Source organism: Carassius gibelio, chromosome A19 (assembly GCF_023724105.1).
Source record: "Carassius gibelio isolate Cgi1373 ecotype wild population from Czech Republic chromosome A19, carGib1.2-hapl.c, whole genome shotgun sequence".
In the NCBI taxonomy this organism is placed as follows: Eukaryota; Metazoa; Chordata; class Actinopteri; order Cypriniformes; family Cyprinidae; genus Carassius; species Carassius gibelio.
Genome location: NC_068389.1, coordinates 9,859,768 through 9,884,238, shown reverse-complemented (window position 1 = coordinate 9,884,238; position 24,471 = coordinate 9,859,768). Strand labels below are relative to the sequence as shown.

The window sequence follows — 24,471 nt, the reverse complement described above, 5'->3', positions numbered from 1 at the left end:
AAAATATATTTTTTCTCTTTTTCCTCCTTTTCTTATATTTTCTTTGTAAGCAACTGGATAAATAATATTATTAATTTTCTTATATATATATGTTATTTATTGTCGTATTTTTGAATTTACAGATACATACACAGTTACAGCCACAAGACAGGACAAAACACAACTACACAAACAAGGGGGGGAAACTTCAATTTAGCAGATAACCACATCAACAAGTAAAGGCAAAGGGGATCAAAGCAACTTTTTGCACAACATGACAAGGTGAAATAATATTTTAATAATAACAATTATAAAATAATAATAGGTAACAACCTAGACCTCACAAGGGCATTACTTAAGGAAAATGACCATAGTAACAGACATCAAATAGAACTGCAAAAGTGTTGCATTGCCATTAGTTTTGATAAATAACTAAGAAAAAGAAAAAAAATAATATTGAAATTAAATTTAGAGAGAGAAAACGGAGCATATTAATATTGACACAGAAGTTAAAGAAGACAGCAAGCAATTACAAGAAAATAAAATAAAATTTCAAATAGTATAGCCATTATTAGAGGTTTTTAACACAAGACTGAAAAGAGGCCTCGAAGAAGCATCAAACTAATCTATATTTCCAGAAATATTATATCTAAGTTTTTCGACATGCAGGGTGGAGGAGAGTTCTGACAACCAAGTTTTGAATAGTGGCTTCAACATTATTTTCCACATGCAAAGAATATTATTATTCATAAGTATTATTAGTATTAGTCACTGCTAAAAAATTACATACACATGCACATACATGTACAATTGCAGATTATATGCACTTATGAGATCATATGCACTTATGTGGCATCATTCTCATCATTCATCATTCATGCAGTTGTATACATACATAGAGGAAAATATAAATAAATGTATAATTAAACACAAAAATTAAGTAAAAAGATTGAAGAGAAGGTAAAAGAATATGTAATAATAATAATCTGAAAAGGTCTATTGGAAATGTTATACTGCAGAACCCCCAATGTAGCCAAATTGATTGAATTCAGATATCTTATGTTTACATATGGCTATCTGTCTTTCGTTATTAATCTGTTAGTAATTGTAGCCACTGTGAGACAGAAACTTTGATTTAATTTTCCCAGTTGATTAAAATTGCCTTCTTTTGAGATGACTAGAGACAGAAGCATAGGTTCTACACAATCAGGTGTAAGTTTCATTAGTGAATGAATGGTCACCTTTTAGACATTCTAATGGAGATCTCACATGTAAAGCGACAGTTTAGCAGTAACATTTCTCCAAAATGGGGTAGTTGATGGAAAGAGCCAATATGCATGAAGGTAATCATCTGAAAAATTCAATGTGCAGTGAATACATCTGTCAGAATCTGCCATACCAATTTTAAACTTTGTACTGTGTTAAATGTATTCTATACAAGATTTTATACTGGATTAGTTGTATGTTGGTGTTACTACCCAAACTAAGTGTATTTATAAAAATTTGTTTCCAAAAATTGTTATCTGTAGTTATGTTATGGTCTTTTTCCCATTGCTTAACTGGACTTGAATATAAAGAATCTGAAGATAATATTAAGGTATATAGTTTAGTCAGTAATTGTCTTGAAGTACTAATCTTAATTAGCTTTTCCTTGAGAGCTCGTAGTTTGTTTTGATAATTTTTTATTTGCAGGTAAAGAAAAAAAAAACATTGATCTTCACCTAGGCTGTATCTGCATCAGTACTGGGAAGTTGGCAAGTTTATTGTCTGTCACAAGGTGATTCAGGTGTGCGATTCCTGTGTTTTTCCTATGTTTTTTTTTTATTTTTTATCTGACTATTATTAACAGTAAAATCAGGATAATGCCATATGGGAAATAGAAGGTGTGGTGTTGGTTGATTTTTAGTTATCTTATTTACATCACACCATGCACTTACAGTTTTGCAAATTACTGTATTATTGTTTAGATTTTGTTGCTTAATTGGGTTGGTAATAAAAGGCAGATCTGGTGATGAAATATTTTCACATTCGGACTGTTCCAATTGTAACCATGGATTGTGAGAGTAGTTGCCATTTATCCATTTACAAAGGTATTGTTGTGCTGCATGATAGTAAAAATAAAAACAAGGTGCCCTTAAACCTAACATTTCCGTACTTTTTTGTATAGTGTTTATACTTATTTTGAAATTTATTTATCTTAACATTTAATGACTGGAACCAATTTCTGGTTGGTTGTATAGGAATCATGGGTGTCGCTTGGGTTTTTTTTGGGGGGGGGCTTTAGCTTTTTCTGCGCCCAATGATACAATAATTGAAAAAAAAAATGTGACCAAAAATGTTTATAAAACTCGGGTGGGTATCCATCTATACCTGGGGCTTTATTGTTTGATTGGGAGAATAGAGCTTGCTTAAAATCATTGTTACTTTTCCAATCCTTCTTTTTTAGTTTGACTTTTAGGTACATATAGGTTCTGATTATTTAAAAATTGATGAATATCCGTGATGTTATTTTTGTTGATATTACTACACAAATTGTTCTCAAATATTCTAAAAGTTTCATTTATTTATTGTGATGTGTGAACTATCTTGTTTTTAGAATTCTATAGGGGTCCTTCTCAAAAAATTAGCATATTGTGATAAAAGTTCATTATTTACCATAATGTAATGATGCCAAAATCATCAGTATTAAAACAATAAAAGACCTGAAATATTTCAGTTGGTGTGCAATGAATCTAAAATATATGAAAGTTTAAGTTTTATCATTACATTATGGAAAATAATGAACTTTTATCACAATATGCTAATTTTTTGACCTGTAAATGACAGTTATAATGTTTTTTTCCTTATTTCTTTTAAGCAGATTAGCTAAATAATTTTCGGTTTTATCGTTATGCTCAAAATATTTTTACATGAAGCGTTGTTTTTGAAATTCAATTTTTTGGGGATAAAACATTGTCACGTTGATTGTTTATTTGGTTTATCTCTGTTATTATCTGTCCATCTTGTTTTTGAGTGCACTTACGGTGTATTTTTTTCAACTTCTCAAGTTCCCTTTTTAATTCTTTTTTTTCTTTCCTTTGCTTATATGTGGAGTGAGATATTATCTTTCATCTCATTAATACCTTTGCTGTCTCCCAGAGTGTTGTTGCAGATATATAGTGTATCATTTAATTCAAGGAAAGATTCCCATTCTTTTCTGAAATAGAATTCTTGCTCTTTTGGTAATGATATGTTCATACGCCATCTGTGTATGGTTCTTTCGATATTTAGGTTAATGCTAAGAGTAAGTGGTGCATGGTCTGAGATGATAATAGATTCAATTGTGTCATGCAGTATGACTGAGTTAATGGAGTTGCTTGTTGCATGAATAGGTTTATAGATTTTTCTGTCTCTAGTTATCGCCAAGTCCATGACCTATTATATATTATTATATGATTTATGAAGAGTGCCATGTTTTTGTTTAATCTTGTTTATTAATTTTGTCTGATACATGATTGATGACTGTAATTAAAGTCTCCTCCTATAATTACTGCAGATTGTTATAAGTTAGATACAAGAGATAAATGTATGGAAAAATTTCCCATTGTCATTTTTTGGTCCATAAACATTAGCTTGTTATCTTTATTACTAATTGTAATATTAACAATAACATGCTGTCCTTCTGTGTCAGTTATCATCTTATTAGTGACAACTGGTATATTTTTTATAATGGTTACTCCTCTTCTTTGAATTGTGAGATGGAAAAAACAATCTGTGTAAATTGTGCCGTTTGGAGTTTCTTATGTTCCGACTCTGATAGGTGAGTTTCCTATAACACACAAATGTTTGCATGGAATTTGTTCATGTAGTTTAATGATTTGGAATTTAAAAGTTGAAAAGATGAAGTTAGTAGAGTATACAAGAATCATTTATTTATAGAGTTACGCTGTAAAGCTGCCCATTAACATACAGTTTGTCGATATTGTATTTTGAGACTCGTTCGTTTTCCTTCGTTCAACTGTTCAATCCCATTATTGGGATTAGTCTTTTTCATTGTTCTTGTATCTCTCGGGTAAACTGGTCATTCATCCTGAATTTTGATACCTTGTAGTTCTTTTCTTTTGGTTTTCACTAGTTCTTTATCTTTGTAATGTTAAAAAAAAAATTTGGCCAATGGGAAACGGTGGAAGGTAATTGTGTTGATGGTTGTCATGAGGAGTTTCAGAGAGGAGTGCTAAAATCATTTGATAGCATCTTCTGGGTATTCTTGTGGTATCTCAGGTACTTCCATGAAAATTTAATTTCCTTGCATACTTTAACATTGGAGGTCTAGGATGGTTTCTTTCATGGATATTCTCCGAGGTAAGATAATTGATTTGTGTTGTTAGAGCCAATATCTTTGTTTGTAAATCATTGTTTTGTGTTTGAAACGTTTCTGTTTGAGGCTGGCTAAATTTGAGACTTGACTTCATTTCCTTAAAGTCCTGATGTGAGAATAGCCAGTTTATTGTTGATACATACCATATCAGTAAGCTAATATCTACTGTTGTGGTGCTTTCTTCTGTTTCAGCAGAATCCTCCTGACACCAGTGTGGGGCGTGATGTTATGTCCATAAAAGTTATGTTTTAAGAATCATTTAAGGTCTTCGATGCTCTCCACAGTTGCTGTGAGTCCATTGTGTTTTGATTCACAATAAAAAAGATGAGGAGCTGAAGAAAAGTTTGTCTTGCATGTAATTATGCATTTATGTTTGATTTTTTTCCGATGTTTACAGCAGTGGCGCTGCCATCTTGGATCACATCCACGGTCATAGCATCATTCTCTCATCTCAAAACTATTTTTATAGCCACACCATTTGGATGAGTAACATTAATCAATAGTGGGAGAATAAAACATAAAAGAAAAGCAGTATAATAAGCAGTACAATTCTATACCCTGCTATTTCTGGAAGGTTTTGGCCTTTTTTCCAAAAAAATATAACAGGGTGTTTCTAACGAATATATCCAAAAGGCCTATATGCATAAACTACCAATTGCCAGATTTTTTGAGTGGGTATTCAGCATTGTTGGGAGCCAACTCTGCTCCACAAAGGATTTCTCGTAGTAATTTTCCAGATCTTTTTGGAATCTGCGCACAAACCACCTCCAGTACACCCTAATAGGAAAAGGTCCTAATAATACCTGCCTCAAAATCCAGTCATCATGAACTTCTCTTGCTATTTTGTATTCTCTATATGGTATCCACTTACCTGATGATTTAAAACTTTTATTACTTGCCACTGCTTTGAAGCAAAAATCTCTACACAGTTCATCAGTTCCATAGTAATAGTGCCCATTGATTCCAGTTATTCTGTGTGAAAGAACACTGTGATCTCCATCATGGTTTTCAGTTTGAGTGCAGGTGGCTTTACAGAACGGACACTGAACCCAACAGCACTGACAGAACTGGTCAATCAGAATCTCATCCGGTCTGTCTTTGAGGTCCAGTTTTTCATAAAATGTATCTGTGTTGGACTCTTTGCTCATGTCAGGCATTAGAGCAGGAAGTTTTGTTGTTATCACTTCTTTGAGAAGGTTGAAATCATCGACATCATCATGTTTGACTCCAATGAGGTCTTTTTTAGAGAATATCAGAACATCTGAGAGCTGCTGTGTGAAAGTCTTCAACCACAAATCAACATTTCCACTGTTTGTTTGAACATGTTCAGTAGATTTGTGTACTGCATCCATGATCATCTTCTGCAGGAGTTCAATGTTCTTCTGCATCTTGGGCAAAACACTGTCACTGAAATTATGAGTCATGTATTCACTGACTTCATCTCTGATGAAATTCTCAAAGTGCTCTCTTGGATAATTAATGTAGTCCATGTATGCAGAAAAATTCTCCTTTTCTGCTAGAAACTTCAGGATGTGTTTCTCCAGATTTATTCTGCTTCCATTTAATGATCTACATTTTCTTATAATATCATCTATCAAATCTCTTGCAGACTTTGTGTAGACACTCTGCTCAATGCGCTCTTTAAGTTTCTGACACAAGATCTCACCAAAAATGACAGATGATGCAGCTCCTTGGAGGTGTTTCTGGAAAATACTGTAATACTCTTCTTTCTTCTTCTCCAAAAAGAGAACCGGGTCATTGGCTTCTCTAAACAGTCTGTGTTGCTGAGTGAATGTTTTGTTTGCTCTCTTAAAGATGGAGCAAATAAAGTCGATGGAAAATTCATTCTTGAACACATAGTTGACTGACCCTTCTTGGTGTTCTCTTACTCTTGCCTTGATATAATCTACGAGTTGTTGAATGCAGCTGACGTTGAAGCCCATTTTTGCTATGTTAAATGACATGATCCTTTTGTCTATTTGCTGGGCAACATCTGTGACAAAGATTGTTATTTGAATTTCATCCTCTTTAGAGAGAGTCTTACCAAACTTCTCTTTAGCGGCATTAATGACATTTTTTAAATGTCTTGTATATCCACTGGATTTCTTTAATTGTACATAATCTGAATAACTTTGCAGAGAAAAAACATCCCTGCACTCACTGCCCTCCCTCCAGGGGTCTACAGGAGCACTTTTATAGATGTCACCGAGGAGTAGTTTCACTTCTCTCAGTATGTCAATGTCTTTGATTGGAGTGTCTGTGATGATCTTCTTCACACACTCTGTCCAAAACAAATCAAACTCTTTCTTCAGTGTTTCTTCATCTTTTGCTTCGTCTTTGAGTTTTAATGCAAGTTCTTTGCTCTTTTCAAAGAGAGTGTTTTCATAATGTGTCCTCTGAGAATCAATCTTCTTCTTCAAGTCTCGCCGCTGAAGCATCCCATTTAATTTCCTATTTGTTTCTCTTATGATGGTTTCTTGAAGCTCTTGGATCTTTATCTCAAAATTATTTTTCCATTGAATCAGTATTCCAGCATCTGTGTCTTTCTCAAAGAATTCTGACATTGAGCTTTTCACTGCCTCACTTTTCTCTTTTAGTTCTACTTTAAGATCACTTTCCTTGACCTCATCAACTTCTTCATTTTCTATTTTGTTGTGTAGTTTGTACTCAATTTCCAGCATGGCACTCCGAAGCTTCCAGGACCACTGGTTGTATTCTGTCTCCAGTTTCCTGTATGCTGCGATCTCCAGAGAATTCTGAAAGCTGAACACAAATCGTTCATCCAGTAATGCCTCCCAAAGATCTCGAATGCGATCTTTTAAGTCTATCAGCTTCATTCTGTCTGATTTAGGAGCATGAGACATAATAGTTTCCTTCAGTTCTTGAATATTCTCACAGTAGTTGGGGTTTGTTGGGGCCATGGGTGGGTTGCCCTCCCAGAGCTGAGCAAAGTACTTCACATCATTCCTTATATCAAATTCAATGACATCACTGAAACATTCTGCATCATAGACTTCCTCTTTAGCAGCGAGTTTGGTCATCTTATCCAGTGTCTCCTGCAGTCGTCTCCTTCCTTCCATGTTTTTCTCTCCAGCTGTGACGTCTGAAACGTTCTGATGCACAAACACACAGCTGGGATTCAGTGTGACCTTCTTCATCCTCAGGAAGGCCTGAACAACAATCTGAAGAATGTCCTGCATCTCAGCTGGGTTTTCTCCAAAGATGTTGATCAGTGTTAAATTTGCAAGACCAACAACAAATGTGGCCATTTCATTGTCACGATGTCTTGTTGATCTTACAGCCATTTCAGAACTACGAAGACCTTCAGTATCTACAACCAGAATATAGTCCATGTTAAGATGTGCTTTCATTTCGTCTGACACTCTGACCAGCTGCATAAAAGCTCCTCTGGTGGTCCTTCCAGCGCTGACCGCAAACTGCAGTCCAAACATGGCGTTCAGCATGGTGGATTTACCAGAGCTCTGAACCCCTAAAATTGATATCACAAAGACTCTCATGTCTCCAAGTTTCTTGATAAGTTCATCTAGAACAGCAGTAATCCAGATCACAGGAACGTGACCAGCATCTCCATCCATCAGCTCCAGTGGAAATCCAGAGATCATCATCTCTGCTGCAAGACTCGGCATAGAAGAGATCTCAAACTCCAGGCCTTCCTTGATCTTCTGCACAGATATACATGATTCATATATCTGGCCAATCTCCCTCATGATGTGCTCCAAGCCAAACGCTGCAGCTTGAAGTTCCTCAGATATTCCCTCAAATTTAGTTTGTTCAGTCTTAAACTGTTCAGATTTATCATTGTTCTCTTTCAGTTTTAATACTGCTGACCACTGTTCATTATACTTCTGATGAAGACCAAAAAGGTCAGCTGAGGTATTTTCATCCATGAGGATTCCAAGCCATTTAAGGAAAAACATCTTTTTTGCAGAACCTGAGTTTGTTTCTTTAATGAAGATCTTTATAAACTCACTGATGTCATACTCATGCTGCTGTTCACGGATTTTCATCAGTTCTCGTTTTTTTTTACTCTGCTCTGTGTCTAATTCATTAGGTTGAGGTCGATGTAGTTCTTTGTTCTTCTGACACCACTGATGCCACAGTTTCCCCTGATGGGGCAGAACTGATTCTTTGATTTCAGACAGTTTTTTATTCCGGAGTAATCCCATCATCTTCTGCGCTGCTTCTTTTCCGCTCCTGCAGTCGTCATTATTTTTCTCATCTACTATGATGTCTGAGAGTTTGGACACATCTTCAAGAATGAAAGTGGAAGATGATAATGAGAAACAATAATTTATAGCTCTTCTGAGTTCTTCAGATATATCTGACTGGCTTCTGTTTTTCAAACCAATTTTGTATTTTCCTCTCCGTGTCTCCGTGAGAGCTGAATCCCTCTCATCAAAAAGACAAATGAGTGGTTTTAAGTCATTAAAGAGCTTTTCAACTTGTTTCATTCTTTTGTCATTCCTAGGAAGTTGTGGTAGAAGAACAACATTGACTGAGGCCATTTCAGTGAGAATCCGTAGCTGTTTCTCATTGTCTGCTGCATCACCGTGGAGGTTACAGAATGCAACGCATTCATTGAATTTATCCGTGTTTTTCCCAGCAGGGCAGAACCAGGTGATCTCCACCACTCCATCCATCAGGACTCTGGCTCTGCTGCTTCCTGGGCAGTTCCTGTGGAAGAACGTGTTGTGTTTCTCATTGATCAGACTGCTCATCAGCTGAGACTTGGATGAGGAAACAGAGCCAAACCTGAAGAAAGACACCATTGGAGTTTGTGCCTTGAAGACCGGCTGGATATGACTGATGATCTCATTGTCTGCATCCTTCATTTTCCAGCTCTTGTTGATTTGTCTGAATGTCCAGAGAGGAAACTCAATCTCTTGTGTAAATGGATCAGGAACAAGGAGAGGCAGAGCATACTGACACTGAGACAGTTTAGTCACCATCAGCTGCTTCAGGAAACTATCAGCACAATAAAACGCAGCCATCTGAACATCCATTGGATGGATAGGATCAGTTTTACTCGATTTGTGGTCTGAAATTGATTCGGAAAAAAAATCATCAAAATCAGCTTCTTGTTTAAATGAATCACTGTGACCTTCCTCATCAGTCTTAACATTAATACATCTTGCTTTATAGTCCATCATCAGCAGTTTGTGTATGAACATCTGAATCAGGTCCTCTTCAGCACAAGACTCATTGGACTGTAACGAATGTGCAGATAACTGAAGAACATCTGCGGCTGTCAGTTTGTAGTCATGCTTGTCAAGGTGAAGTCTGAGAAAGAGTGCTTTTGACCTTGTAAGCTTTTCTTTTTCTCCATGCTCATATGGTCCCTCAATTTCAGTTGTCTGCTCTTCAGCAGTTATCTGTGAAATAAAAGGCACAATGTTGTTTTAAATTATTTATATGCAAGATAATTTGCAGAGTGTTTGCTTTAAAATACACTGCTATGTTACAAGCTGTATATCATCTGTGCCTGCTCTATAGAAAATACTCTAAAAAGTAGAATTCACAGCTTTTAGGTTTCATTTTTCATTATCCCTTCTGAAAACCAACACTGAAAAAAAGTTCATATATATGTCATTATTTCATGCAAGACCAGGAAAAATACATTAATGCTAAATTAAATCTTTTACTTTGAGTCTTCCATTTTGGGCATATAATTTTGTTCTTGTTAAAAATGTTAGTCATTTAACTCGAATTTCTTTCTAACTTTAATTATATATGAATAGGAATGTAACAATATTAAAATTTCTTATCATGATTAAAATTAAGTGACCAAAATTATCAAGGTTATCAGTATTATCACAGTATTGTTAGAGATGTTAAAAAAGTACATACACATAAATCACTTAACCAAGTTTTATATTTAAAAATCAACACATTTTTTGTTTGCATAATCACTAAAACAATAACATTACCAATGATGTCCGGATTTTAAATGACAACTTGAATGACAACAGTTTAATAGCGATTGAGATATCTAATGTAAATGTTCAAATAAAGCTTTGAAAAAGTTTAATAAAAATGTAAACCTCACATTTTAGCCTTTAAATAAAGATAAAATATAAGTCAAAATTATAATTGCTTAATAACGTCTCGGTTACGTATGGTAACCCTCGTTCCCTGAAGGAGGGAACGGAGACGCCACGTCGGTGACTGACGAATATGGGATATCGCTTCGATAGACCAATCTACTTCGAGTGTAAACTAAACGAGCCAATGCACATTGGCATGCAATTATTGCATCCAGCTGCCGCTGATCACTGCGTGAGTATAAGAGGGCAGCAGGTGCAATGCATACCAGTTTTTCGCTGAGGAGCCGAGCCGGGAACCCGGCGGTACAGCAACCATGGCGACGGGACGTGGCGTCTCCGTTCCCTCCTTCAGGGAACGAGGGTTACCATACGTAACCGAGACGTTCCCTTTCAGTCGGTCACTCTCGACGCCACGTCGGTGACCGACGAATATGGGATCCCTATCAAAGCGCCATGGGTGCTGCCCCTTCCAGTGCCCTGTGCGAGCCGCCTGCGCCCCTATTAGGTGTAGGCCCGGACTCAGAACAAGTAGCTCCACTCAACATTGTCAAAGCACTACCTCACTGGGTGAGATTGGATAACACTGGGAAAACGTACCCGGTCCGCTTGGAGCCGGGACGCTGCGGAAGCCCCATCCTTCCCGAAGGAGGTCTCGGAGGCAAATAAACATAAAGCATCCGTTTAGGAGTATACAGAGAAATTTGAGGTGATTAAAACCCTCTGGGAAGGCAGAAGTCTGCCGGGGAAACACGGGGTCTAAGGCTATACCGTGGACTATACACATACGAGTACCGCTTAGGTCTCAATATGGAACCCAGCCTTCCATGGTTCTCACAGATTCATCAGGAAGGCCTGGCCGGACGTTCCGCCGTGTCCAGCTGCCTAGGGTGATGGAGGATCTCAACAGGGTCTACAGTACGGACACTCTGGAGCAGTTTTAGCAAGCCGACACTAACCGGGGCCTCTCAGTGCCACTACCCGTTTGAGGTGAGAACACAGGAGGATACCGGCTCTACACGAAGGCTATAGAACCTAGCAAATGTGTTAGGGGTCGCCCAGCCCGCAGCTCTACAAATATCTGTCAGCGAGGCGCCACGAGCCAGCGCCCAGGAGGACGCAACACTTCTAGTTGAGTGAGTTCGCAACCTGAACGGGCAGGGCACATCCTGAGCCTGATAAGCCAGGGTTATGGCATCCACAATCCAGTGGGCCATCCTCTGCTTAGAGACGCATTCCCCTTCTGCCGGCCTCCGTAACAGACAAAGAGCTGGTCTGAGGTCCTGAAGCTTTGCGTCCGGTCCACGTAGCACCTTAATGCTCGGACGGGACAAAGCCAGGGCTGGGTCTGCCTCCTCCAGGGGCAGCACTTGCAGGTTCACCACTTGGTCTTTGAAGGGTGTAGTGGGAACCTTGGGCACGTAGCCAGGCCGGGGCCTCAGGATTACCTGGGAGTCAGCTGGCCCGAACTCTAGGCACGAATCTTCGACCGAAAATGCATGCAGGTCCCCTACCCTCTTGATGGAGGCCAGTGCAAGCAGGAGCAGAGTTTTCAATGAAAGAAACTTTAGCTCAACTGAATGCAAAGGCTTGAATGGGCCCTGCTTTAGTGATTTAAGCACTAGAGACAGGTCCCAAGAGGGTATACAGGGGGGCCGGGATGGATTTTACCTCCTCCTCTAAGGAACCTGATGATGAGGTCATGCTTACCCAAAGACTTCCCATTCACGGGGTCATGGTACGCAGCAATAGCGGCAACCTGGACTTTGAGGGTGGAGGGAGACAGCCTTCGCTCCAACCCTTGCTGCAGAAAGGATAGCACGACCGCAATCGGGCATCTTCGGGGGTCTTCTCGGCGAGAACAACACCACTCAACGAACAGGTTCCACTTCAAGGCATAGGTGTGTCTCTTAGACGGTGCTCTTGCCGAAGTGATGGTGTTAACTACCTCTTGGGGTAGGTCACCTAGAACCTCCGCGTCCCGTCCAGGGACCAAACATGGAGTTTCCAAAGGTCTGGACGCGGGTGCCAAATGGTGCCCCGTCTCTGAGTTAGTAAATCCCTCCTCAGAGGAACCGGCCAAGGAGGGGCTGTCGAGAGGAGCACTAGTTCGGGAAACCCGGTCCGAGTAGGCCAATATGGCGCTACTAGCAAGACTTGCTCCTCGTCCTCCCGGACTTTGCACAATGTCTGTGCGAGAAGGCTCACTGGGACAAACGCATACTTGCGTAGGTCCCGCGGCAAAGCTGTGTGCCAGTGCACCCATGCCGAGAGTACCCTCGGTCAGGGAGTAGAAAACCTGGCAGTGAGAGGTCTCTGGAGCAGCAAACAGGTCTACCTGAGCGGCTCTGAACCGCCTCCAAATCAGCTGGACCGTCAGTGGATGGAGTTGCCATTCTCCCGCGAGCATTGCTCAAGACAGCTCGTCGGCTGTACGACTGAGCAGGCCTGGAATGTGAACAGCACGAAGTGGCCTCAGAACCTTCTGACTCCAAAGGAGGAGGTGGCGGGCGAGTTGCGACGAGAGCGCAGACCACCTTGGCGGTTGATGTACGCAACAGTCGCAGTGTTGTCCAATCGGACCAGCACAGGCTTGCCTCGTAAGAGACCTTTGAGACGGTTCAAGGCAAGGTGCGTTGCTAACAACTAACAACCCAAACCCCTGAGACTCCATGCCCGTTGTACGTGGCCCCCCAGGCGGTGGTGGAGGCATGCGTGTAAACCACAGCATGCCGGGAGATCTGCTCTAGGGGCACCCCTGCCCAGAGGAACGCAAGATCTGACCATGGAGTGAGGGTTTGGCGACAGGCCGGTGTAACTAGGACCCGGTGAGTGCCGCGCTTCCACGCCCACCTCGGGACTCGGCCATAAAGCCAGTGCTGGAGCGGTCTCATATGTAATAGGCCGAGCGTTGTAAGTGCCGCTGTGGCCACCATATGCCCCAGGAGCCTCTGAAAGAATTTCAGCGTGACCGCTGTCCTGCTCTTGAACGTATTCAAGCAGGCTAGCACCGACCGCGCACGTTCCTCTGTGAGGCGTGCTGTCTGTTCGACCGAATCCAACTCCATACCGAGAAAAGAGATCCTCTGCAATGGCGAGAGTTTGCTCTTTTCCCAGCTGACCTGAAGGCCCAACAGGCTCAGGAGCCGGAGCACCACATCCCAGTGCTCGCACAACTGATCTCGAGACTGTGCTAGTATCAGGAACTGCCGGAAGGGCAGGAACTTGTACTGATATGCTAGTCCTTCGGACGCAAACCGCAGAAAAGGTCTGTGGCGCGGAAGTATGGACACATGAAAGTACACGTCCTTCAGGTCGATCGCTGTAAACCAATCTTGGGGCCGGACGCACCTGAAAATGCGTTTCTGTGTCAACATTTTCAACTGTAGCCGAAGGAGGGCTCGATTCAAAACTCGCAGATCCAAGATCGGTCGTAACCCACTGCTTTTCTTGGGTACAATGAGGTACGGGCTGTAAAGCCCCGTCATCATATCGGCTGGAGGGACCGGCTCTATAGCGGCCTTCGCCAGTAGGACTGCGATCTCTCTCCGCAAGACAGGGGCATCGGACGCTTTCACTGTAGTGTAGCGGACACCGCAGAGCTTGGTGGGAAGCCGGGCAATCTGAATCGCATAGCCGAGGATGATGGTTCGCAGAAGCCAGTGAGACAGGCTGGGTAGCGCTGACCAGGCGCCTAAGAACCGTACAAGTGGGACCAGCAGAACCACAGCCGTACCCGCAGTGGGGCAGCGAGGTGGAACACAGGGACCCAACTCGGGCGGCTTGTGAGCAGGCCGGAGTGTGGTGCGAGTGTGGGGTGCAGGGCTCACCTGGTTCCACGGGTTGGCAGAGGGTGCGTGAGTAGGGCCTTTGTTGACCCTCTTGAACCGCCCGCTGCTGCCATCTGGCGAAGGAGGAGGTTGAGTGAGGTCCGGTGCTTGGCCGTCCGCAACTCTCCGTGCCCTCCTGGGACCCAGAGAGGGAGGAAACTACTCTCCTGTCGAGATCTCCAGATTCTCCGCCTGGCCCTCCTCCAGGGGAGGGAGAGGTGCCTTCACCATCCCCCAGAAAGCAGCTACCTCTCTCTGGGTCACCCGTCCCAGGGCCTCTTGCTCTTCTGCTCACCGCCAAGTTTGACGGGGGCCAGGACGGGAGGGGCAGCCTGCCTGCACCCAGCTCAACGGCACCACTTGGAGGGTGCTGCAGTTGCGACGCGTGAGTAGGAGAAGATGCAGGGGGCTGCCCTCGGCGACGAGCAGGCTGGGGCACTGCAGCCGGCGGGTGGGTGGAGATAGCAGCAGCTGCCCGCCAGGGCAGGATGTGTCGGATCGCCTCAGTCTGCTTTTGGGCAGCCGAGACTTGCTGGGCCAAGATCTCGACTGCGTTGCCGAAGAGGCCGGTCTGGGACACAGGGGCATTGAGAAACCGGACCTTGTTGATGTCCCTCATGTCTGCCAGACCCAGCCACAGATGGCGCTCCTGGACCACTAATGTGGAAATCGCATGACCCAGCGAACTCGCGGTGACCTTCATCGCTCGAAGCGCAAAGTCAGTGGCAGTTCGGAGCTCTTCCAGAAGCGCTGGATCGTGACCACCCTCGTGCAGGTCTTTCAGTGCCTTAGCCTGGTGCACCTGCAGTAACGCCATAGCGTGTAAGGCGGAAGCAGCTTCCCCGCAAGCCACATAGGCACTGCCGGTCAGACCAGACGAGTGCCTACAGGCCCGGCCACAGTTGAGCAAATCGATACTAACGCTCGGCTCCGAAGCGAAAAGCTAGTATGCATTGCACCTGCTGCCCTCTTATACTCACGCAGTGATCAGCGGCAGCTGGATGCAATAATTGCATGCCAATGTGCATTGGCTCATTTAGTTTACACTCGAAGTAGATTGGTCTATCGAAGTGATATCCCATATTCGTCGGTCACCGACGTTGCATCGAGAGTGACTGACTGAAAGGGAACAGAATTGCTATTTGGAGCACTTTCTTTAGGTCAGCAGTTCTCAATTCCAGTCTTCGTGCCCCCAAGCTCTGCATTTTTCAAAGGTCTCTCTTTGTTAACACACCTGAGATCATCAGCTCGTTAGAAGTGAGCTCTGTGCATGAACTGTGTTCATATTGACATACAGCATTCCTTGCTCCCTACTCTGTTGAAGTTTACCTCACTTCGGAACATTCATTCACAAATTTGCGCTGTGCAACGTCTTCACACACGGACATTTAAATTCACATTTCACACCAGAGTATGTGAGCGGAGTGAAGGGGCAACAATCTCCCCGCTGCGCTCCAATTGTTCAAAAATCACTCCGCTCCTGGTTCACCATTTCCTGCACCTCACTCCACTAATCAGAAACACAGCTCCGCAGCTACTAGGGCTGGGATAAACTATTATTTTTTAAACGATTAATCTAGCGATTATTTTTTCGATGCATCGATTAATCTAACGATTAATTTTTTCAGACCGATTCGATTTCGATTATCTCCCCATTAATTGACTACTAACAATTTATACATGTTGATTTATATCTGAATGAAAAAAACACGAATTCCTTAACATTGCAATATATGTTTATTGCTCTTAAAATTACAAAATAAAAGACTGACTAAGAATGCATTACTTTGCACTTGTATAAAGATAGCATTCAATAAAACCTTGAAGCCTTGAAAACACATAGCTTACTGAAACAAGCTTACTGAACACATAGGGCCTAGCTTACTGAAAAAAAGATGAAAATGAAAATAGATGAAAATAACATCAACTTGATGTCTAGCATTCAATAAAAAATGTCTTGTTTAGAGCTTAAAAGAATACAGTAACCAACAGGGCCGTGCAGAGACCTTTGGAGGGGCAGGTGCTCAAAGTATAAAAGGGGCACATGGAACAAGGTTTAAATAGCGCGGTTCAAAATATAAATACAGCAATATATTGTGATGCATTCCTTGTCGATTCACGTGTCGATATGGATGATTATGTATTGATACGGTAGCAAATGCTGTGATGCACTTTTGAAAAAGAAACAGATTAGAAGAGACAATTTTAAGTTTAAAAGTAAAAAAATAATAATAATAATTCTTTCCACCTAATAATAACTCTGGGATTAGAAACTGAAATGTATTGTTTGTGCAACGTTCGTGTTGTTTGAAGACTGTGAGTGTGCGCGCGCAATCGGGGCTCTCTCTCGTACGCGCCCTGTCAGGCGCAGCAGTCATTCTATTCTACATCACTCACTAATCAAATAAGGATTTGACAGCCGCCAAAAAAAAGATCAATGCAGAAAAACCCCTGGATTGGTTATATAACATTGGACAGAATGTTGATCCGGCCATCGCGTATATTCAGCACACATAAGGGAAACGTTTTACAAACGTTTTTTAGAGAAATAAAAACAACGCGTTGTCCCAGCCCTAGCAGCTCATTATTTCACTATGCTTGAAAAAATCAGTTATGTTCAGAAATTATATTAAATAAAAAATACATGCATAATACTGGAAGAATAGTTTTAACATGGTTTATTGGAAAACTACAATTAGCCCAAGTCCATATTAAATGATTGACTGTTCACAAAGACGTCTCTCTCTACTATGGCAAAGCTGAGGAATCACTTCAGAAACAGAGAGAGTATTTCTTCAGTTTTTCTTCATTCCTGAATGTAAATGTGCAATCTGTAGGCTACATTTATGTGAAAAAGATGAAAATGCCATCAAATCATTTCTGAAGACAGTCAAAACCTTCAGAGGTACATTCATATAATTAATTCATATATCCATTTGAATAATTCCCTTAGCAGTATTTTACAACCTCCCTGTTTTTCTGCGCTGTTTTGACTCAAAACGAAACTACTCTGCTGTGGGCACCTGAGACTTACTGAAAACTGTGCTTTATGCTGGACACTAGGGTTGGGAACCGAAAACCGTGAGCAATTTCTAAGTTCCGAAAACGGTTTTGGTGCAACACGTGACCAAGCGCTGTGAGCAGCCTGTGCCGGTGTTCTGAGTATTTTGCGTTTCCCGCAAAGGATGTCATGAACCGAATAACAGACACGCCTCCCTGCCTCTTTAATTACTGAGCACACTGATTCCAATGACGCGCATTCCACAGACTCGTTGCGCTGTCCCGTATTTAATTCCCGAACACATTGTTTCCGAAGACTGTATGTGCACTCGCGCCTTTAATAACTGCACATCGTTTTGTCTGACTGTACATCTAACGGCAGCGCGCTGCACCTGCCGTCACTAAATTACATTATATTTGTCCCATATTGTCATTAATATACATACTGGCTTAAAATTGGACCACTAAATAAATAGACTGCTATTGTTATGAGGGTTAGATTATTTAGTGTACAGGTCATTTCAAGAGTGATAAACAAGTGATAGAAAATATTTATTTTAATGCATATGCTGATTGTTCGACTAGCATTATTGGAACCGGAATCAGAACCAGAACCGTTAAGTGGAACCAGAACCTCAAAACTTCTTACGATTCCCAACCCTACTCGACAGTATTCATTTATTGCCAGTTGTTCAAATCGCAGTAATCTAATACTGCTTTAATGACAATAAAAATATGAAACGGTAATACTAACTGTGGGAAATTGTATCATGATTTATCGTCAAACAGGTAATTGTTATATCCCTATGTGAACATGACATATAATGACAGTGTTTTCTGACAGTGTGTAATCAGGAAGAATGTAATCATATTACAGAATACAAGTCTTAAAGGGCTAGTCACCCAAAAATGAAAATAAGGTTGCATCTTAATCCCAACCACCACCACCGTTTTTCAGAGCGCAAGCTAGATAAAAGTGATTATTATGTTTTGAATATGGATATTTTTCTTACAAAAACGGATCGATTTTTTTTTTTAATGGCACTTTTTATTTATCTTCTTTTGGTCTGATGCAATGCATTACCCCGCTGACTCCAATGATAGAGTTTGAAAGATCAAAGACAATTTTTTTGTATAACTTTGACTGGATTCGTCTGAAAGAAGAAAGTCATATACACCTAGGATGCCTTGGGGATGTGTAAAACGCAGCCTAATTTTCGTTTTTTGGGTGAACTAACCCTTTAATTAAACTAAAAACATCAGCTTTTTATCAAATGCTTTTGTTGATCCTTTATTTACAACATGAAGAGAGAGCTGTTCAGCTTGATTGAATTTTATCAACTTCAGGTACTGAGGTTGTATTGTATCCTTCAATATTCAATTTTCTGGAGACTGACTTACTCGGGACCAAATTTGCTCAGAAGCTAGTTTAAAGCTTTTGACTCACGATCTGAGACTGAAATTAGGCTTGTGCTCCCCTGTATTTAGGTAAATTTGTTCCAAATTGCGTCTTAACTTTCCTTGTCATCAGGATAATATAATGTTCACATAATCCCAATAAAACCACTGAGTAATTTGAGGATGTAACTATCAAGCAAATAATAATAATCAGCTATTATATTTGCACACAAAACTCAGCTCTTACTTTGTGTTTTTCTTCTGTTTCTGTTGTTGTGGTGGGATCCATGATGTCCTTATTGATTGCAGGTTCATCTTTTGAAACAAACAAACAAAAACCCAGATTAACTTTCAAGAATTCTACAGTTATTAGATTTTTTTTTTTTTGCTATATAATAGCAGTTATATACATTTCATCAAAAAGCTTCGAGTTTTTCATTCTAATTGGAAAATATTTAACTGATATATCAAGGCTAATCTTTTTAAACAAATATATCTATAACATCATACTAAATCATAAGGTTAGATTATAGTCTACAAATCTACTAATTTACCACTTTGACATTCATTATTTTGCAGGGCTTCTCTCTCTCTTGCTGTGTTGTACATCTCTTCAGTGTAGTGCTGCCGTTTATTCTCAATCTTCTTCATCAGTTCTCTCATCTCATATTGGTTGTTCATGATCTTGGAACAGGTGTGATATCTTCCTCCACATTTCTCCAGCAGTTGCTCTAATAAAGGGTTTTTCTTCAGATCATCTGTTATGGTGTCACACTCCTCTTCTGCTTCATAGGTGAAGAGAATCATCGCAAACTGAAGAACTTCTTCACCAAATACTTTCTGAAGCCATTCAAGACCCATCTTATCAGCATCTGTTAACTGACCCAGTCGCACTACAAAGATGAAAGTGTTGATTTTGTTTTCATGCACAAGTTGACCAATGATATCATTAGCAGGGTCCAGGTGAAGTTCAGTCTCATGTAAGCCAGTTAAGTTGATCACCGTGACGTGGTGTTCTGATATTTTCCTCTGTAGAGGAACAATCCTGGATATTTGTACATTTTCAATATTTGGTTGTTCTTCTCCAAGGAGAATGTTGTCCTGTCCAAACTGGACTGCTGCACAGTTTCCAGTTGTCACAATGGTTAGATTGGGAAATCTGCAATCTAAAATGAACAAAATAATTGTTCTTGAAAACACATCAATGCACTAAAAAATAAGAACAAGTCTTACATTATATCAGTAACAAAAAAATAGATTTGTTTTTTTTTTACCCATATTGTTGAGAGACAGAGCAACAATCAGCAACGAATCAGGTGCTCCACTCAGACTGCAGGCCCATCAGCTTTGGAGTTGCTCCCAGACTGTTCATCATCATGAAATGATCAGAAGCACAGGGGGAAATGACTGGCTGATGACACAGCTTAATGTTCATTGGTTCACACAACCATACTGTACATTAGTCTTCTAACATGTTTGATTTTGCACCTCTAATATCATGTTTCTTTATGTAGAAATTATGTGAATTTTTGGAAATACCCTGACAGCACGGTGTATGGGATATATTATTGTTGTCATATTTAAAAAAAAAATCTTTATGCAAATAAATGTATATATATATATATATATATATATATATATATATATATATATATATATATATATATATATATATATATATTCTATGCGTATCTGATCGAATTTTGGCTTCCATAAGGCTTCAATATTTCTCAGAGTTTCCTCATGGCATCAGGTACTGACGCAAAGTCGAGTGAACAGGGAACTGTCCATCTTTACTGCACTTATTTCACACCTTCCCTCACTGCAGCTGCCTATTCTCATCTAAATTTTAGATGAGGCGAGGTACATCTCAAATGAGACTAATGAGAATGAGAAAAAAAAAATTATGCAGGACTTGATTTTGTCCATCTGCAATTGATTGGTTCATCTGTTATTGCTGCAATCTGACAGTTTTCTGGAGGGGAGAGGTTATTGCCCCATTCTTGTGCAGTCATTTTGATTGTTTTGCAGGTTGCAGTTGTAAGAAGTTAACAATCTACAACACATAAGTTACAGAATTTATATCGTAAATCAATATAAAAGACACATGTACATCACAAATATGTGCAATATGCATTCGATTATTTAGTCACCATGTTTTTACTTGCATATAGATTTTGGTATTTGTATTCCCTGTGTGTTTTGATGTGAAATGAGGAACAGCCAATGATATAGTACATGATATGGTTTGTGTTGAACTTACATAAAACCAGACTTTATTCAACCCAAATGAATAAGAGAGGTAGAGAGATTGTACATTTTTAATGCATCTTCTAAATGAATTTTTATCTCATTGTTATGGATCACACAAGCTAATAGATAACCTTCAGGCTAACATATCCAAAGCAAATTTCATTATAGTGTTCCCAAAAGTCCCAAATGTAACAGAACTGAAGTTTTTGGCAGTTAGTATGAAAATGTTAGCCTTAAAGATGTCTATATCCGAGTGTGCTCCGAAACAATCACAACATTTCCTTTTAGAGGATATATGCTTTCAGAATTTATAATTCAACTCCTACATTAATATGGATCAATATCTTTGATAACATAATTCTGCACTTCAGAAGGGAGGAGAAGTAAGTATTTATACAGAACAAATCATGTATTTTTTCAATCAGTATCCACTTTACCATACTGCATAAAAGCTTAATCTAGAAACCAGTGGGTTACAACAAATCGTAAAGCAGTTGAAAAACGCCGGGTGGGGTGAAATGCTCGTTTTCACTCAATATCCTGTTAATCTTGAGTACATATAGAGTAGTACTGCATCCTTCATAACTCCAAAAAGTCTTTAGTTTTATTATATTCATAAGAGAAAGATAGTCTGTACCGATTTTTCCCGGAAAAACACGACTGGCTGGAGGCGTGACGTGTGGGCGGGGCTAAAGAATCACGAGCGCGAATAGGCTTTTGCGTTGAGAGCATGTGGAAGCTGTGAAAAAAAAACATCATTCAAAACAAACCATGGCTAACAGTCAGATTCAGCCGTTTATTTATGCTCCAGAATCAGATCCAGAGGCTGAAACTGAACGAAAGCAGCAACAGCAACAACTCGCTCCGAGCGGGGCTCGAACCCGTGTCTCGGGGAGGCGGAAGCACTAACAAGGAGGCAGAGATATTTGAAGCTGTTTTACTCAAGGGGCAAGGAACTCTACCGGAAGTTGAAGTCGGGTGGGGGCTGCCATCTTTTAGCAGAACTTCACTTGCGTTAGCATTCCCATTGACTCACATTCATTTTGGCGTCACTTTGACAGCGAATAACTTTACATCTGAGGCGTTTAAAGACTCTGTTTGTCCATTATTTATTTCTAAAGATACACAACAATGTATAAAGGGCTCCATTACCTTCTATGTTACATTATGGCCCTGTATAAACAGTTTTTGTAAAAAATAGGCTAACGATTGCGTCATGACCACTCGTCTCTCTGTCGCATTACCGTACAGACAGGAGGAGAAGCTCGCAGGCAATTAACTTAATATGGCGTACTGGCGTTACATTTTAAAATACTATACAAAATAATTAATCAGAATACTTACTCCTGCTCACTCACGACAAAGAACTCCCCGCTCAAGCTCGCCGTCTCTGCAAGATTAACGATGCCAGTTTGCACGCACAGCCACTTAGAAGATTTACATCTGTCAGACAGGTTGCTGACGTCGTCAAGCTTCGTTTGAGTCTGCGCATCAGAAACGGAAGTGCTAAAAAACGCTAAAACTGGGCTTCATTTGTCTCAATTGAGTTCCAATGGGGTCGCTGTGTCCATTTCTTTTACTGTCTATGGTTTTACTCACCGCCTGCGGTTCCAACACACGATCGTGACCCTTTTTCGTTGGGATTGCATCATCCTTAAGAAATAAACGATACGCAAATCCGTCGTCAAACTGGGCCTTGTGAACAAGCATCTTCGAAATGCAGGGAACAAACAAAAACACTTGCACAACTCCTTAGATGCTCTGTAAAAATAAACTCCATCCACTGGTCCCTTAATGCTTTTTTTTTTTGTAATCTGTTCAGGGTTGTCTTGCCCTGGCAACCAAAAACACACTTCTTTTGTGACTTTTCGCGACGCTCTCGCTCTGATCAGTGAATCGCTCTGATCAGTGAAATATCTGTGCTGCTCAGCCTTGCTATACGGGAGCGCGCGCTTTTCCGGCAGAAGTGCCTTAGGACCCATATAAGGAAATTCCGCTCCATCTAACGTCACACAGAGCCATACTCGGAAAAAAAACTTTCCGAAACTTGTGACAAACCGGAAGGAGTATTTTGGGAACAAAAATACTCCTTCAAACGTAAAACTTAATTTTTGAAACTTTGTCCATGTTTAGCATGGGAATCCAACTCTTTAACAGTGTAAAAAACTCAGTATGCATGAAATAGCATTTCACCCCCCCTTTCATTTCTGGGCAATTCCCCCTAGCGTATTAAGCCTCTGTAGAAAGAATATAAGGTAGTTTTCCGATCTTTGGAATCTGTTGAAAAGGCTCTAGGTTAATTCTTATTGGTGCGTTGTGAATGATTGACAGTCGCAACTTAGTCCCGCCCCCAGAGTCTGACGCAACTTATGTTTCGTTTGAAGGCTGTGGAGGGCTCGCGTGTATTCAAGCCATAGATGAGTGTGCGTAACTTTGAAAGTAAGTTTAATTTCCACTCATACTGTCTTTAATCTTGTTATATTGCTATTTTTTGTATTATGTGTTGAAACGTTCAGATGTTGAGTGTTTTTGGATTGCCGTGAGGCTAATGTTAGCGGTATGACTGTGTGCATTATCTTTGCACGTGTGTTCCGATGCGCGCTGTAACGTGAATAATCATAACGATTCATATTTCTCCATATGTTTACTTTAGTGTCTACAATTTACAGATGTTATTAAGCCATATTTATGTGGATTGTGAAGTTTACACTCGATTAAGATATGGTTATAAGACGATAGTCACGTGTCTATTTTTAGTCAATTGTTACATTTTATAGTCATGTATCCTCACGCATCTATTCTTTTGAGTAAAATGTATATCATTTATTACTGTAAACTGATTATTTATATTTCTGTTTTATTATAGAAACCACACTCACACAACCTTAATGTTCATGCAATACCCTGAGGATGTTGATGGCTTGATCCTTCTATTAAAACTGTGATTGGACTTTGGACTTTTGTGCATTCTTACCGATGCCCCGTGATGATCCCAACTAAGTCAGAACCAAGCAATACAGTCCATAAACCTAATTAATAGAATCATATGCTCCACAACGCGAATCCGACTCGTTTGAACTCTACACAGAATGCTGTATTTTAACGCACTGTCATCAGCAGTGCTATCTATCGACATAAATCACACATTAGTCTGCAGGAGTCGGACTTGTTTTGTGTGTGTGTGTGTTAGTTTCTGCAAACACCTCTCAATAATATGTTTCTATGTTCTATTATCTTTATCTATTTTCCATGGGACAACCATGTAGGCTACAGTAACAGTAAGTTATTTAAAAGATTTTACTAATTATATGTATGTCTATATACTAAATAAAGTCATTCATATTTATGTTTAGTTCCTTATAATAGCCTACATTAAGACGCTAAATAAAAACAAACATACAAAAATGATCTTATTAAGCATAAAGTCAAACCTGCAGTGTGTTGTCTCTGTGTCATCGGTCCAGTGGTCCAAATAGCGGTCTCTGCTCGCTTTTATAGAGACGCAGTGCCTGTATGGAAAGCCTTTTTAATATTTATTCTATACGCTGTACTAGTATCTTTTTTCATGTTACTAGTACTTATTTTTTAGTAA

The 24,471-nt window shown here is 40.2% G+C and overlaps 1 protein-coding gene and 1 long non-coding RNA gene across 2 annotated transcripts; one reads left to right on the top strand and one right to left on the bottom strand.

Moving 5' to 3' along the window:
• Positions 1–257: 257 nt before the first annotated feature.
• LOC127935514 (interferon-induced very large GTPase 1) lies at positions 258–24,348 on the bottom strand. The gene is made up of 5 exons (XM_052533446.1): positions 24,311–24,348; positions 19,901–19,990; positions 19,181–19,792; positions 18,874–18,941; positions 258–9,729 (listed from the first exon to the last, which is right to left on the bottom strand). Exons 2-5 carry the CDS (start codon positions 19,902–19,904, stop codon positions 4,972–4,974), a joined length of 5,442 nt encoding a protein of 1,813 aa, XP_052389406.1. The 5' UTR covers positions 19,905–19,990; positions 24,311–24,348; the 3' UTR covers positions 258–4,971.
• LOC127935520 (uncharacterized) lies at positions 23,151–23,834 on the top strand. The gene is made up of 2 exons (XR_008148105.1): positions 23,151–23,318; positions 23,746–23,834. It is a non-coding gene; the product is annotated as an uncharacterized LOC127935520 (long non-coding RNA).
• Positions 24,349–24,471: the final 123 nt, after the last annotated feature.